Source organism: Pimephales promelas, chromosome 3 (genome assembly GCF_988280905.1).
Source record: "Pimephales promelas chromosome 3, fPimPro1.hap1.1, whole genome shotgun sequence".
In the NCBI taxonomy this organism is placed as follows: Eukaryota; Metazoa; Chordata; class Actinopteri; order Cypriniformes; family Leuciscidae; genus Pimephales; species Pimephales promelas.
This window is the reverse complement of record NC_142771.1, coordinates 36,183,152-36,196,286: the sequence shown is the minus strand read 5'-3', so window position 1 is coordinate 36,196,286 and position 13,135 is coordinate 36,183,152. Positions and strand designations below refer to the sequence as shown.

The window sequence follows — 13,135 nt, the reverse complement described above, 5'->3', positions numbered from 1 at the left end:
CAAAAACATAAATGTGCTGAATGTTCTGATTATGTAGGGCTACATTGCGTTTTTTCTACTGGTACTTTACGGTTATAGACAGGCTATGTGGCTCTTTTTTTTTTTAGATCAAAATGTATTTATTTAGATTTGCAAATGCTATTTATTTTAATCAAATGTTTTTGTTTAATTATTTATTTAGTTATTTGCTTGTTTAAATCAATGTGTGTTCATTTATATTAATCAATTTATTATTGTGATAAAATGTGTTTTTGTACTTAATTTAACATTTATTATTACTATTTTATTCATTTTTGTTAAGTGCTGTCAAATTGATTCATCACAAATAAAGTAGTTTGTGCTACACACACACACACAGACACACACACACACACACAAATATATTAACTTTTATGCTTGTGTTTTTGAAACGTCTTGCAAGGGGTGGCAACAACACCAAAGCAAATGCACATCATGCATAGTTTTATTGTGGATTTGTGGCCTGACATATATTCATATCAGTGATGCGCGGGTCAATGTATAAACAACCCGCAACCGACCGACGTTTTCAGCTACCCGCCCGCAACTCGGACCGCAAAAAAAAGTAAAAAAAATATTGTAGGCCTACCCGACCCGCTTCCTGACCGCATTTTTTAAATGCTCGTCGTAGCGTCATTTGGCCATAGACGTGTAACAACACTGCATCGCAAGAAGACGTAGGCCTACACATAACAAAGGCAAAGCCAGCACTTTGGTCATCATCTTTCATTATTTCAGCAAATGTCTCCCACACTTTTACTCTTTCTATTTGTGTATTTGCGGAGCTTCCACTCGCCAGTCTTCACCTTTTCTCTTGCCGCCTCCATCTCTCTGCAGACTGTAGTGATCATAGACATGGCCGGTTCGTGAACGAATCTGGATCTGGCATCAAAACAAGTGATCAAAGTGATTAATGCCGTGATCCCAGTAATCAAAGTGATTTTGGGAAATGTGGTCATTGAATGCATTCTGTGTGAAAGAAGTGCAAAATGATTGAGTTTGGGAGAGACTTCTGGGTCTTCAGTATCGACCGATGCTTGATAGCAAATGAAAAAACTGTAAAACACACATTTATTATGACGTGTTATTTCAGTAGCAGAAGTTCAGCTTTATTCATTAAAATTAAAATAAGAGTCTCTGTAATTAATATCTCACTGTTACTGATTTGTCATATAGCTCAAAGTATTATGGGTAAAATCTCTCTACAGTCTATTCTGAAACATCAACACAGTTTCACTGATGATCCAGAACCAACCCAAAACCCAGGATAGAGCGGCTGAGTGAATGTGGTCTGGACTGTGTGGATGAGGCTCATTGTGTCAGAGACGCTGTAGAAGGACAGAGTTCCTGCACTGTGATCCACACACACTCCTATTCTTCTGCCGATGGGCTTAACAAGGAGAGGAGTGCGTATGTTATTGTGCCAGAATGTGTAACTGGAGGAAGAGCACTCCAAACTCCAGGACTGATCATTACCTCCAAACACACACTCATTCCCCGATCTCTTCCTGCTGATGCTCTTATACGACACTGATATATACACACTCCCACTCCACTCAATCTCCCAGTAACAGCGTCCACACACTCTCTCTCTACACAACACCTGACGCCAATAATCAAATCTATCTGGATGATCAGGATACGGCTGCTGTGTGCGATTGTGAGTAATAACTCTGTTCCTCTCAGACAGATGGAGGCGTTTATTCACCGTGTTCAGATCCGGAGTGAGCTGATGGGAATCTGATGAAGAGAAAACACATCAGAAACAGGAATTATAGACAGATATCCTGAGCAAATCCTCATTTACATGATCAATTATAAAACTCTTCTATCATGATTTATTTCTCCTTCTACAGGAAGAACATGAACACACTCAGTGAGTTTTTCTGCTTGTTTTCTAGTGACTCACATTGTAGGAAGTCGTTCCTGGTCTTGGGATTCATGTTGGTGAAAGTGACTGTGGAAATAAACACACATGAACAGTGTGAAGAGAAATGACAAGATCAAATACATTCATTTCTAAGACGTTTCTAATCTGATATTAGATGATGTATGACTCATTTCTGAGAACAGATTCATCTCCAGACGCCTCATAAATAAAACACTCGTATCGAATTCAATCCTAAATCCCAATTGGACTTCATCCTACAGTACGACCATACATTATGGATGTTTTATAAATCACAAGAACATTTCAGAAACTGTTGTAGGTTCAGATTTGGGCTCTTTCTCACACGTGTGTATAAAGGAGGCGCAGGACTTTACCTCCGTCTGAGATCTTCTTGATCTCCTCTTTGCAGAAATCCTCCAGTTTGTCTCTCAGCTGACGGACAGATTCTCTCACGCCATCAAAAGAGGAGAGAGAACCGAAGGGAACGTCGGGTTCGTCTGTAGATTCAGGAGGAGCTGAGAGAGACTGGAAACTCTACAGAAAACACAAATCAAAACTCATCATCTCCACACTTCAGCCAATAACCTGCACTATATCAGATCTGTGCGGCTCTTGTAGACTTGACTTCTCTTCAGTGACTCGCTTCAGTCCAGCACTTTCACACAATCAGAAACTTTCTTCTCATTTTCATTACATGACATTCATTTCACAAACTCCAGTATCTGTCACTTACACTCCTTGAGAAAAAGAAAGTGAACTTTTAAGAAGAATACCGTACTTATAACAGAAATTACATACTTTAAAATATATAAGTGCAGATTGGATGTAATGTTTTCAGAAACTTAATTGCATGTTATTTGCAGTGAAATGAATGTGGAATAGTTAAATTTTTATATTAAATGCAAATATCTGAACTTTAGAGTGTTTTTGTTGCTCTGCTTATGTTGGTCTCATTCTGCTCTCATCAAATGTTTCTCTGTGAGTCTCTTGCTCAAGTCCACTATGATCCTGTTCTCCTAGATCTCTGTTACCTGCAGGAACTGGATGTGATCTTGTGTGTGTGAAAGCTGCTCCAGCTCAGCGTCTCTCCTCCTCAGATCATTGATCTCCTGCTCCAGTCGCTCCAGTCGTCCTTCAGCTCGACTCACTGCAGTCTTTTCCTGATCTCTGATCCGCTGTGTCGCCTCAGAGCGGCTTCTCTCAATGGAGCGGATGATCTCAGTGAAGATCTTCTCACTGTCCTCCACTGCTGTGTGTGCAGAGCGCTGTTACACACACATCACAATCACACAGTGAGTTCAGTGAGTCCAAACTGAGACGTCTCACACTTCTCTTCTTCTCCAGACTCACCTTATGAGACTCCACATCCTCTCTCAGCTGATGAAGATCTTTCTGTCTCTGCTGGATTCTCTGACGGATCTTCATCTGCGTCTCCTTCAGCTGTTTCTGGAGGACAAACCAAAGACAGCGAATGACACATAAAATACTGTCACACAATAAGGGTTAAAGATCTACTATTACACTAATAAAACTACTAAAACTACTGTCACACAATAAGGGTTGAAGATCTAGCATGGCAAGTTTACACTGTAGTTCAAACCACAGATCAGTGAAGTTTGATGTTATTGACGTCATCATCTTTGATTTGGGCTCTGCGTACATGACTTGATCTTTGATTTGATTTGTGAATCCAAATTGGTCCTTTAAAAAAAGTACTTTTAAAAGTAGCATTCCTTTAAAAATGACATGTAAATAATATACTTTAAAAGAATATACTTAAGTTTGTAATGAACGTAGTTTTTACAGACAGACACGTATAGTTGCATGTTAATTCCCATTAAATGTATTAAATTCATATTTATATTTAGTTTAAATTTATATTTTAACGATTAGCTGAACTTAACAGTGAATTATTAAGTACTTCATATGTAATTTCATAATTGCTTCTATTGTTTTTAAAATATAGTTAAGTGTACGGTCATGTACAGAAAGGTAAAATTAAAAACTAAAATATAGTCTTAAATAAAAATTTAGTAAACTAAATATTTAGTCTTCTTCAGTTTCTTGTACATATAAAAATGTATTAACTTTAATATGGTGAATAACAGCTGTGATTATAATCAAGTACTTTACATGTTAGTAAACACATCAAAATAAGTGCGCTGCTTTAAAGCACGACAAACGAGTCACGTAAATATTATTAAAATGTATTTTAAAGTAAATTTTTAAATTTGATATTACAAAGTGTATTTATAAAGTGAAAGTCATGAAAATGTACTTTCCTTACTTATGTAGCCTTTCATTTCATTAATTGTATATTATCTGCAAGTTCAGTTTTATTTTTTTAAATATACTTTTAATTTGAAGTACACTATACTGTAGGCTAAGTGCATGTAAATGCAATTAATCACATATCTTTTTTACCCACTAGGGTTTTTTTTAGATTGCTTTTTTTTCTTTTTGGAGCTTGAAACTTTTGTTTCCCATTGACTTTCAATGTATAGACCAAAATAGATATTTAGACATTCTTCAAAACATCATCTTTACAATCTACAGAAGAAAGTGAGTCAAACCGGTTTGGACCAACATACATGAGTAAATGAGTGAGTAAATAAAGACACTTTCATTTCTGCGTGATCAATCTCTCTCAGTTCATACCTGTTTCTCTGTCCTCTGTGCTGCAGTTGATACAGTGTTGTGGTTTTTATGTTCACTCTCTTTACACCACACACAGATGCACTGTTGATCAGTGATACAGAACATTTCTAGCTCTTTATCATGTTTACGGCAGATCATGTCCTGCAGTCGTCCAGTGGCATCAATCACTTTGTGTGGTTTACGAGAGAAAAGTTCCTCATGACGGTCAAAATGAGTTTGACAGTAAGACTCCTGACACACCAGACAGGACTTGACGGCTTTGTGTTTTCTTCCAGTACAGACGTCACACTCCACGTCTCCAGCTCCAGCGTAACAGTCAGCAGGAAGTTTAGTCTTCTTCAGTTTCTCCACCAGTTCAGCCAGAATGGTGTTTTTAGCTAAAGCAGGTCTTGGACTGAAGGTCTGTCTGCACTGAGGGCAGCTGTAGACGCTCTTCTCATCCTCCTGATCCCAGCAGTCTGTAATACAGATCTTACAGTAACTGTGTCCACAGTGGATAGTCACTGGCTCCTTCAGGAGATCCAGACACACTGAACACATGAACTCATCCTGAGAAATTCTGGCTTCTGCCATTTTACCGCACGAATACAGTCAATCCCGGGTCGTGTTTGCGTTCATAGAGAAGGCGTTCTGGCAATTTCCCGGGATCAACGCGCTGTGTGAAAGGGGCTAGAGAGACACAAACACACAACAGCTTAACAATACTTCAGTTTCCCTGAACTGAGGAGTTGAAATAGTTTCCCGCTTCTGTGTTTGAGTGACGTGGTAAAATAGGCGTGTCTGTAAAGCAACTTCCTCTTCGCTCACGCGCACGCGCACGCACACACACACAGACACACACACACACACTTTACTGCTGTGTTAGTGCTCTTCTAATGTAGTCGAAAATATTACAAGTTCCGTGCTCATGAATGACAGACGAAGATATTCACGAATGCATGCGTCTACTTTGTCAAAGTAATGTCAATATGTCAAAAAAGTACAGTTGTAAGATAATACAGAGATCATACAATTAGCTAACATATTCATTTAGGCGGAAACAATGAGCTCATTAACCCTTTCCCCACCAGAGTCTTAAAAAGATACCAGCAACTGCCCACGTTTGTGATAATTTTCACAAAACTTTAATGCCCCCCAGAATATTGTATTGTGAATATCTGAACATATACAGTATATCAAGATAAATAACAAAACCCTTTTTTTAATGTGGGTAAGTTTCATAAAAAAACAACAACATTTGAAACACAGCTTTTTAATCTGAGAAATGTTGTACAATTGTTTCATTTTCTTCTTTGCAGAAACTGCATAATGGCGAAAACCCTTCTTTAAATTTACTAATAAAATCATTACAAGGATAGTATCTGTTTATTATTTTAAAGTGAGTTTATTTGACTTTGTTAGGGATTACATATTTATTTATATCATACCACAAATTCTTAAAAACAAGAAAGTGGTAATCCTGTTTCCACTTCACCATTGCCTTAGGTGAAAAACTTTTCTCTTTGATTAAAATTCTTCTGATATAGCCAAGTAGATAAATATATTATTATTTTTTTTTTATCTCTAATGGAAAGGCCCCCAACAGTCAGACTAAGAAGAGAACTTAGAATTACAGGATTATACATCTTTTCGTTTTTATAAGATAAAGTAGCCTAATTTCGGGGAGTTTAAAGTATTTTGATCAGGAGATTCTTTACTCTTTCAGAAGATGTGTGATAGCTTCCCATGCCGTATAACAGTGAATGCAGGAAAGGGTTAAAGCAATTATTATTACTTTTGTGATCTATTACTAAAGTTGTGATCAAAATGATTAAAATACATAGAAAATTTGTCAGTTGTTTATGTTGATTTAGAGTTGGCATCATCCGATGTCCATTAAATGACATAATCTCCACTAAAGAGAAAAGGTGAACCTTGGGTAACTAGCACCATGCACACTTGAACTTAGACGGGTTTGTCGTAGAGCGGAACGAAAATGCAAAAAAGACAAATTACAAGTGTCTATGAAATATCACTCATATTACATACCAAAAGTCAGTAAAAGCTGCGAAATCTCAGCATTTTTCTAACATTAGGCCTACAGCAAAAAACTCCCACAAACCTAAAATACTTTTTTTGCTAATGTGGGATTACAAATTTTATTAACATGTTTCATAAAGGTTTAACAGTAATTTTAACCGAAAAATGTATAGTTTTTACCATTTTGAGGCCAAGAAGATTAAGCAAGCAGGTGTCACACATTAGCTTTTGTCTTTATGCACTTCCTGGCCATTAAGTTCAAGATACAGTTTTGCTTTTGTAATGGTAAAAGTGTGACCACTCTGGTCAGATTGATTAGATTAGCGTCTCTGGTAATCTGTTGAATCATTTACATTTGCTTTGTTTCAAGAGTCTCCTCCTCAATGCAACACCTCCAGATTAGCATCTCAAGGCACAGAAAACTGCTATGCTGATGAACTGAGGTGTCTGTTGAATCATTTCAACAGGTTAAGTATATGCATCTGACACTAAAAGAAAATGTTACTGTTGAAGTAATGTTTTATTTTTACTACAACTTTAGGAGGGAAAACTATGTTGTGTATTTACGAAATACAAATGAACCCTCCCAAATGAATACAGACAGGAGCCATCTTAGAAAATAGTCAGATTACTCAGCACGTCGTTCGTGGTTTGACTTGTCGAGTCTGTTTTCTAAAGATGGCGCCGCCTGTATACACGAAGTGAACTGTCTTTATAAAGCATCTTCTTATTAAACGGTCTGTACACTTACAAAGTTATCAATGCTTCGTTTGGCATGTATGGAGCCTCATTATGTTACTGCGTTAGTGTGGGGCTATTTTGAGCCTCACAGCCTTTTGAGGTATTTTGATACCTCAAAAGTCTCCTGGTCTGTTGCGTGGAAGAAAAAACTTCACTACACTTAAATTAATGTGTGTATATAAATACACACACATGCATGTATATGTTTAAGAAAATGTGTTATTCATATATAAAATATCTATATCTATATATCTATATATATATATATATATATATACAGAATTTAAGCGCAAATAATTCTCAAATATATACATGCATGTGTGTGTATTTATATACACAAAATAATTATATACAGCACACACAAATATATTATGTAAACACAGACTTTTATTTTGGATGCGATTAATCGCAATTAATTTTTGCACAGCCCTAATATATATATATATATATATATATATATATATATTTAGACCACTTAACTTAGTGATTTCTATCAGGAGTTTCAACCAGCAAAACAAAAACATTTTCTGAAACAAATCACTTACCCTTCCTTTGATCTACATGAGCGCTTCATTCAAATCTATATGACGTGAAGAATATCGGGACTAACAATGTATACTATATTATAGTAGTAAGTATATAAGTAAGTAAGTATATGTAAGGATGAAACTATCAAGTTAAAAAATTATTTATTAAATTAATAAAAACTAAACAAATTAAGCTCAAGGTAGGCCTATTATTGAAATATATTTCTGGACTCCTGTCATAGCCACTTTTTAAACCGTTATTAATAGAGTTGGAAATGCTTGTATGGATGTTATGGAAGGTCAGCCAGAACACCCTAGCAACCATATACTGTAGCAACAACACCCCACAACTGCTTAACAAGAGCCTAGCAACCACCCAGCATATCCTAGCAACCATCTTGCAACACTTTAGCAAACACCCAGAACATCTACTTATTCTGAACTTCAAACTATTTTACATTTTATTAATCAAAACCACACTATCCTCAATCTGTTCATTTTGTAACTGAAAGGTACTTTTGGTAGTAATAATAAAAATTATTTATGTATTTGTTTCACTACAATAAATAATAAAATAAATGTGATTTTCATTCAAACAAATAGAGCTTGAGAAAAGAACAGATACACATTGTTACTTCACACACACACACACACACACACACACACACACACACACAACATAAAACTCGTTCCACCATAAAACATCCATTTCAATCATAACAGACTGACCTAAAAAATCACTAACAACAGGGAGCATTTCATAAATGTTTAACTTTTATTTTTAACGCTTGAATGTTTTCTTCCCCACATATAAATTCATTATATGATAAGAATGAGACCTTTTCATTTTGTTGACTGTATTACAACACAAAGAATGAATGAATCAGAAGTAATTTTTTCCCACTATATCTTTACATATAGTCATTTACATGCACAACATTTAAAGTTGAAACAACAAAATCAATAAAGATAAAAAAAAAATAAAAAATACACGTCTAGCATACTGTAATGACGTGCATTACTAGAGACACGTCTGTGTCCGGACGAGTTTCCCAGGTGGAAGGTGATGCTGCTGCGACCATAAATAACCTTTCCTAAAAGTTCTCTAAAGGTGACAAACATTCCGAACCTTTACAGAACATTCGGGACGTTCCTGAAACGTCCTCTTTTGGTAATGAAAGTGCTGCAGTTCAACGTTCCTTAAATGACTTTAGGGGGACATTCCGTAAAGGTAATCTTATGGTCACATAACAACGTTTCAAAGAGGACATAATCAAAACGTTCTCATATGGGTCTAAGTTGGTCCTATTATAACGTTCCTTATAGGACTTTAGGGGGACGTTCCGTAATGTGAATCTTATGGTCACATAATGTTTTGATCCAACTGCAGAAGTAAATACATTTTTACACAAAATTGAATTAAAAAATGCAACAACAGCTTTTTATTTCTGTGATGATTACGGAACATAAATTGCTGAATTAAACATTCAAAGTTAATGGTTGTTCTGTTTGACCAACTATTTAACTATTTAAACTAGAGACTGTGATTGCTACGGGAAAAGGGACCGCTATAGTGACCGAGATCACTGTGCTGCTTAACAAACTATTTGTGAACTTAACTATATATACTTACTTTAACATTCTCCAGCAAGTTTTAATGTGTGATTTGTCATGTTTCAAGCACCAACATTTTTTTAAGTTCTTAATGTCTAATGAGTTTAACTTTTGTATTTTAAATTAAATTGATTTAGTAGCCTGTTCAGATTATAGTCTTTTGGTGCTGACCAGCATATAGGCCTAGTTGAAGAAAGCATGAAGTCTACAATGAATCCACAAACACTCTGATCAACCTAAACTTTACAGTTGCAATGTGGAGAAAACAAATCAATGAATCTATAGTCAAATACTGTTATGTTCCTGCATTCCTTTGGTTCTGAACTAAATTTCTCCATTTCAGACCCCTGTGAAGATTGCTGTTGATATGAGGGAAGAACCTTTGTTATAATCTGAAACATACTAAACTTTATTATTCTGGATCGTCTATAGCAATTATGTGGCCATGTGTCTGAATTAATAAAAAAAAGGAAGACACAAAAAGAGTTGAGGTTGTTTGTATTTCAGAGAATTAATCCTTTCATTTTGTTATTTAAAATAAGCAATCTTTTGGTTTAGCTACTAATAACATGCCCTCATATGTTAATGTATTTTATTTTGCGTAGTAAAGAACAATGACTTTCACCTGTGACACATTGATTGAGCAAATTGCCAGGTGCAGGTGGAGCCATTCTGATTTACATCTGCATAAAATTGGATGGTAGCACCATAATGTGTTATTGAAACAAGCTTAGCAATAATGGGGTTTTGGCAGGTTGGATTTGGATTGGTGTTTATTCTTGCACTTGGATTTTCTGAAGCACAATGGAGAGCAAGAGCAGCGCACAATCAGAGTCCAAGTGAGTTTAGGCCTAGAACATTAGCTCAAGCTTCTCAACAGTCTGAATCCTGGATGTCTTTGGTTCCCAGCAACAATGCATTTGCACCACAGAGCTTTCCCGCTCAGGTTCCTGTCCAGACACCAGTCAGCACTGACTTAAGAAAGTCTTCTCAAGACCTTATGGGTGTTCAATTAAAAGAGCTGTTGCAGGGTCCAGTGGCAAAACTGACGTGGAGCTTTCCAAGTCTACCAGAAGAACCACAGCAGCCAGACGTTCCTTTTGAGTTGCCTTATCCTGTCCCTGCCAACAGTGTAGCTGCTCAGTGTGGAGAGAATTCAGTATATGTGGAAGTGATGAAGGACTTCTTTGGGACTGGGCACCCACTGTTGTCCTCTGGTTTTACACTGGGAGGCTGTACTGCAACTGGAGAGGATTCTTCTGCTCAAGTGCTGATCTTTGAGTCTGAACTGCATGGATGTAGCGGCACCTCAATGGTAAGGTTCTGTTGTGACCATAATCATACAGTAGGTATTCTGAACTGTCCATGTGACTGTTCTTCTTTTATTCTTTCTGTTTAGGTGACTGAGGATGAGCTTGTCTATAGGTTCAACATTATGTACACCCCACAAGAGGCTTCATATGGTGTTCCTATTGTCAGGAGCAGTGGTGCGGTGGTTGCCATCGAGTGTCATTATCCAAGGTGAGGATTCAATTAATTCAGGCTCAACGGATGTTCTAATCCTGCCATTTATGGGCAAGAGATGACCACTTGTTTAACTCCTACAGAACACATAATGTGAGCAGTGACGCCTTAATGCCCACTTGGATCCCATATGCCTCAACTGAGTTTGCAGAGGATGTGTTCGTCTTCTCCCTCAAGCTCATGACTGGTTGGTATAGCCCATAAAGATTTGTAGAATGTTTGTTTGTGATTCATCTGTTAAGATTATTATATATATTTTTTCAGATGACTGGAGATTTGAGAGACCTTCTAACCAGTACTTCCTGGGTGACATAATACATCTTGAAGCATCAGTGCGTTTGTACAGCCATGTTCCCATCCGTGTGTTTGTGGACAGCTGTGTGGCTACTGCAGTCCCTGATGTTGCTTCTGTCCCCAGATACTCCTTTATTGAGAATAATGGGTGAGAGGTGCTACCTCATGTATCCCAGCTTCCAGAAGGGTTGTGTGATTTCTAACTGGGTTCTGTTCACAGGTGCCTGGTTGATGCCAAGCTCACAGGCTCCACGTCTCACTTTATGCCCCGGACTCAAGGTGATAAGCTAAGGTTTCAGCTAGAGGCGTTCAGGTTCCAGCAAGCGGACAGTGGGCTGGTAAGCATGTCATGTAGTTGTGCAACTCTTTTTATGATATGCTGCCATGGTGTACAAACAATTGTCTCTGCAGGTCTACATCACGTGCATTTTGAAGGTGGCTGCAGCAACATCTCCAAGTTCTGAACAGAAAGCTTGTTCATTCTCTGCTAATGGGTATGTCGCCTGCTAAATACGTGTACAGGTGAATTGGTTGTGTTAACTTATTTGAGGGTTTGTTTTGTCAGGTGGGTGTCTGCAGATGATTCTGACCAGGTTTGTGGCTGCTGTGACACAACGTGTAGCATTAGAAGTGGAAGTGATCAACTGCTTGCAGGTTTGGATTAACTCTGAGAAGTTGTTATTGGCATACATGACTTTAGTTCTCACTAATCATTTGTTCCTCAGATCTACGCTGGGAGAAGGCATCTGTCGGCCCCATCAATGTTAAAGAATATGGCTATGGCCAAAAATAACTGGAAATGTCATGGTGATTTTTAATAAATGTTGCTAATATATTTGGGTTTTTTGGTGTTTTTACTTGCACAGATACTACACTTTTGAACTTGTCAACATGGTTTCTGGTCAGTCATGTACCACAAAAATCCTAATTCTACTGGCCTTTATGGGAGGTACCTTTTGCTCAAGCCATTTGTGGGGCTAGGCCTATTACAACACAAAATTGAGGTTTTTGTACCAGAGGAACCTTTTCCTGGAACTATTGGCGGAAGTACCTGGATTTTTGTTGTGTTTACACCGCAGGAACAAGGAATGATTTTAGTTCTAGGAGCTAATTTAGCTCCTATTTTAGAATAGGGTCTCAACCAGCACAAACCGTCTGTGATGCAAGTGTATGCTGATTGGCCGAACGCATGTGAACCACCAGCACTTGCCATTTATTACATGTAATGAGCGTGTAAACACTGATATGTTATAGCTATTTACGTAAACTCTACAAATTTTGTATGCATACTATATTACCCCAGTGACGCTTAAGACATTTATTGATACACACACAAAGTCCTATGTGTAGAAAATGTGGAATTAATTAGGAACATTGATGAATTTATTTTGGTGTTGTAAACCTTTTTTTTTTTTTTCTTTTTAGGAGAAGATTCATAATGTAATCAAATAAATGTGTAACTCCTTTCTGAGCTCTGCTCTGTTATTTTTATTGAATTATATTGAGGATTCCCTTTACAAAAAAAAAGGGTTTACAATGTTTTAATTTGAAAAAAAAAAAAAAACCCGCATACTTACAGCATGGATTTCCCAGTCAGGACCCACACTGGGTCAATGCCTGGATCAGATAATAGTTTTGTTTTCCATTGAAGAAATTACAAGTCAACATTCAAGACTGCAAGAGTTCCAAATCACACGGGCCTTAGTATTAAATTAGGCCCTGTTTACACGAGAACGCTCGCTGGTGAAAACGTAAAAATATTTTATCGAATGTGCCTTTGCGTTTTTACTTTTGGGTAAAAACGCAAAAGTCTGCTTGACAGTGAAGGTTGTACACAGGCGCGTGTGCT

General features: G+C 37.2%; 2 protein-coding genes across 2 annotated transcripts; one reads left to right on the top strand and one right to left on the bottom strand.

The window, feature by feature from the left end:
- Window positions 1-1,073: 1,073 nt before the first annotated feature.
- LOC120464921 (E3 ubiquitin-protein ligase TRIM16) lies at window positions 1,074-5,248 on the bottom strand. The gene is given in 7 exon segments (XM_089128825.1): window positions 1,074-1,251; window positions 1,253-1,758; window positions 1,928-1,975; window positions 2,284-2,443; window positions 2,941-3,174; window positions 3,260-3,355; window positions 4,568-5,248. Coding segments are annotated over 7 exon segments (1,641 nt in total). The 5' UTR covers window positions 5,141-5,248; the 3' UTR covers window positions 1,074-1,227.
- Window positions 5,249-10,176: 4,928 nt separating this feature from the next.
- Window positions 10,177-12,121, top strand: LOC120489521 (zona pellucida sperm-binding protein 3-like). The gene is made up of 8 exons (XM_039686413.2): window positions 10,177-10,783; window positions 10,868-10,989; window positions 11,076-11,179; window positions 11,257-11,434; window positions 11,507-11,624; window positions 11,698-11,780; window positions 11,852-11,940; window positions 12,012-12,121. Exons 1-8 carry the CDS (start codon window positions 10,208-10,210, stop codon window positions 12,077-12,079), a joined length of 1,338 nt encoding a protein of 445 aa, XP_039542347.2. The 5' UTR covers window positions 10,177-10,207; the 3' UTR covers window positions 12,080-12,121.
- Window positions 12,122-13,135: the final 1,014 nt, after the last annotated feature.

Coding starts and splice junctions, on each gene's coding strand:
- LOC120489521 (XM_039686413.2), top strand. CDS start 10,208: ATGGGGTTTTGGCAGGTTGGATTTGGATTGGTGTTTATTCTTGCACTT. Junction 11,180..11,256: donor CTCCCTCAAGCTCATGACTG/GTTGGTATAGCC, acceptor ATATTTTTTCAG/ATGACTGGAGATTTGAGAGA. Junction 11,941..12,011: donor AAGTGATCAACTGCTTGCAG/GTTTGGATTAAC, acceptor TTTGTTCCTCAG/ATCTACGCTGGGAGAAGGCA.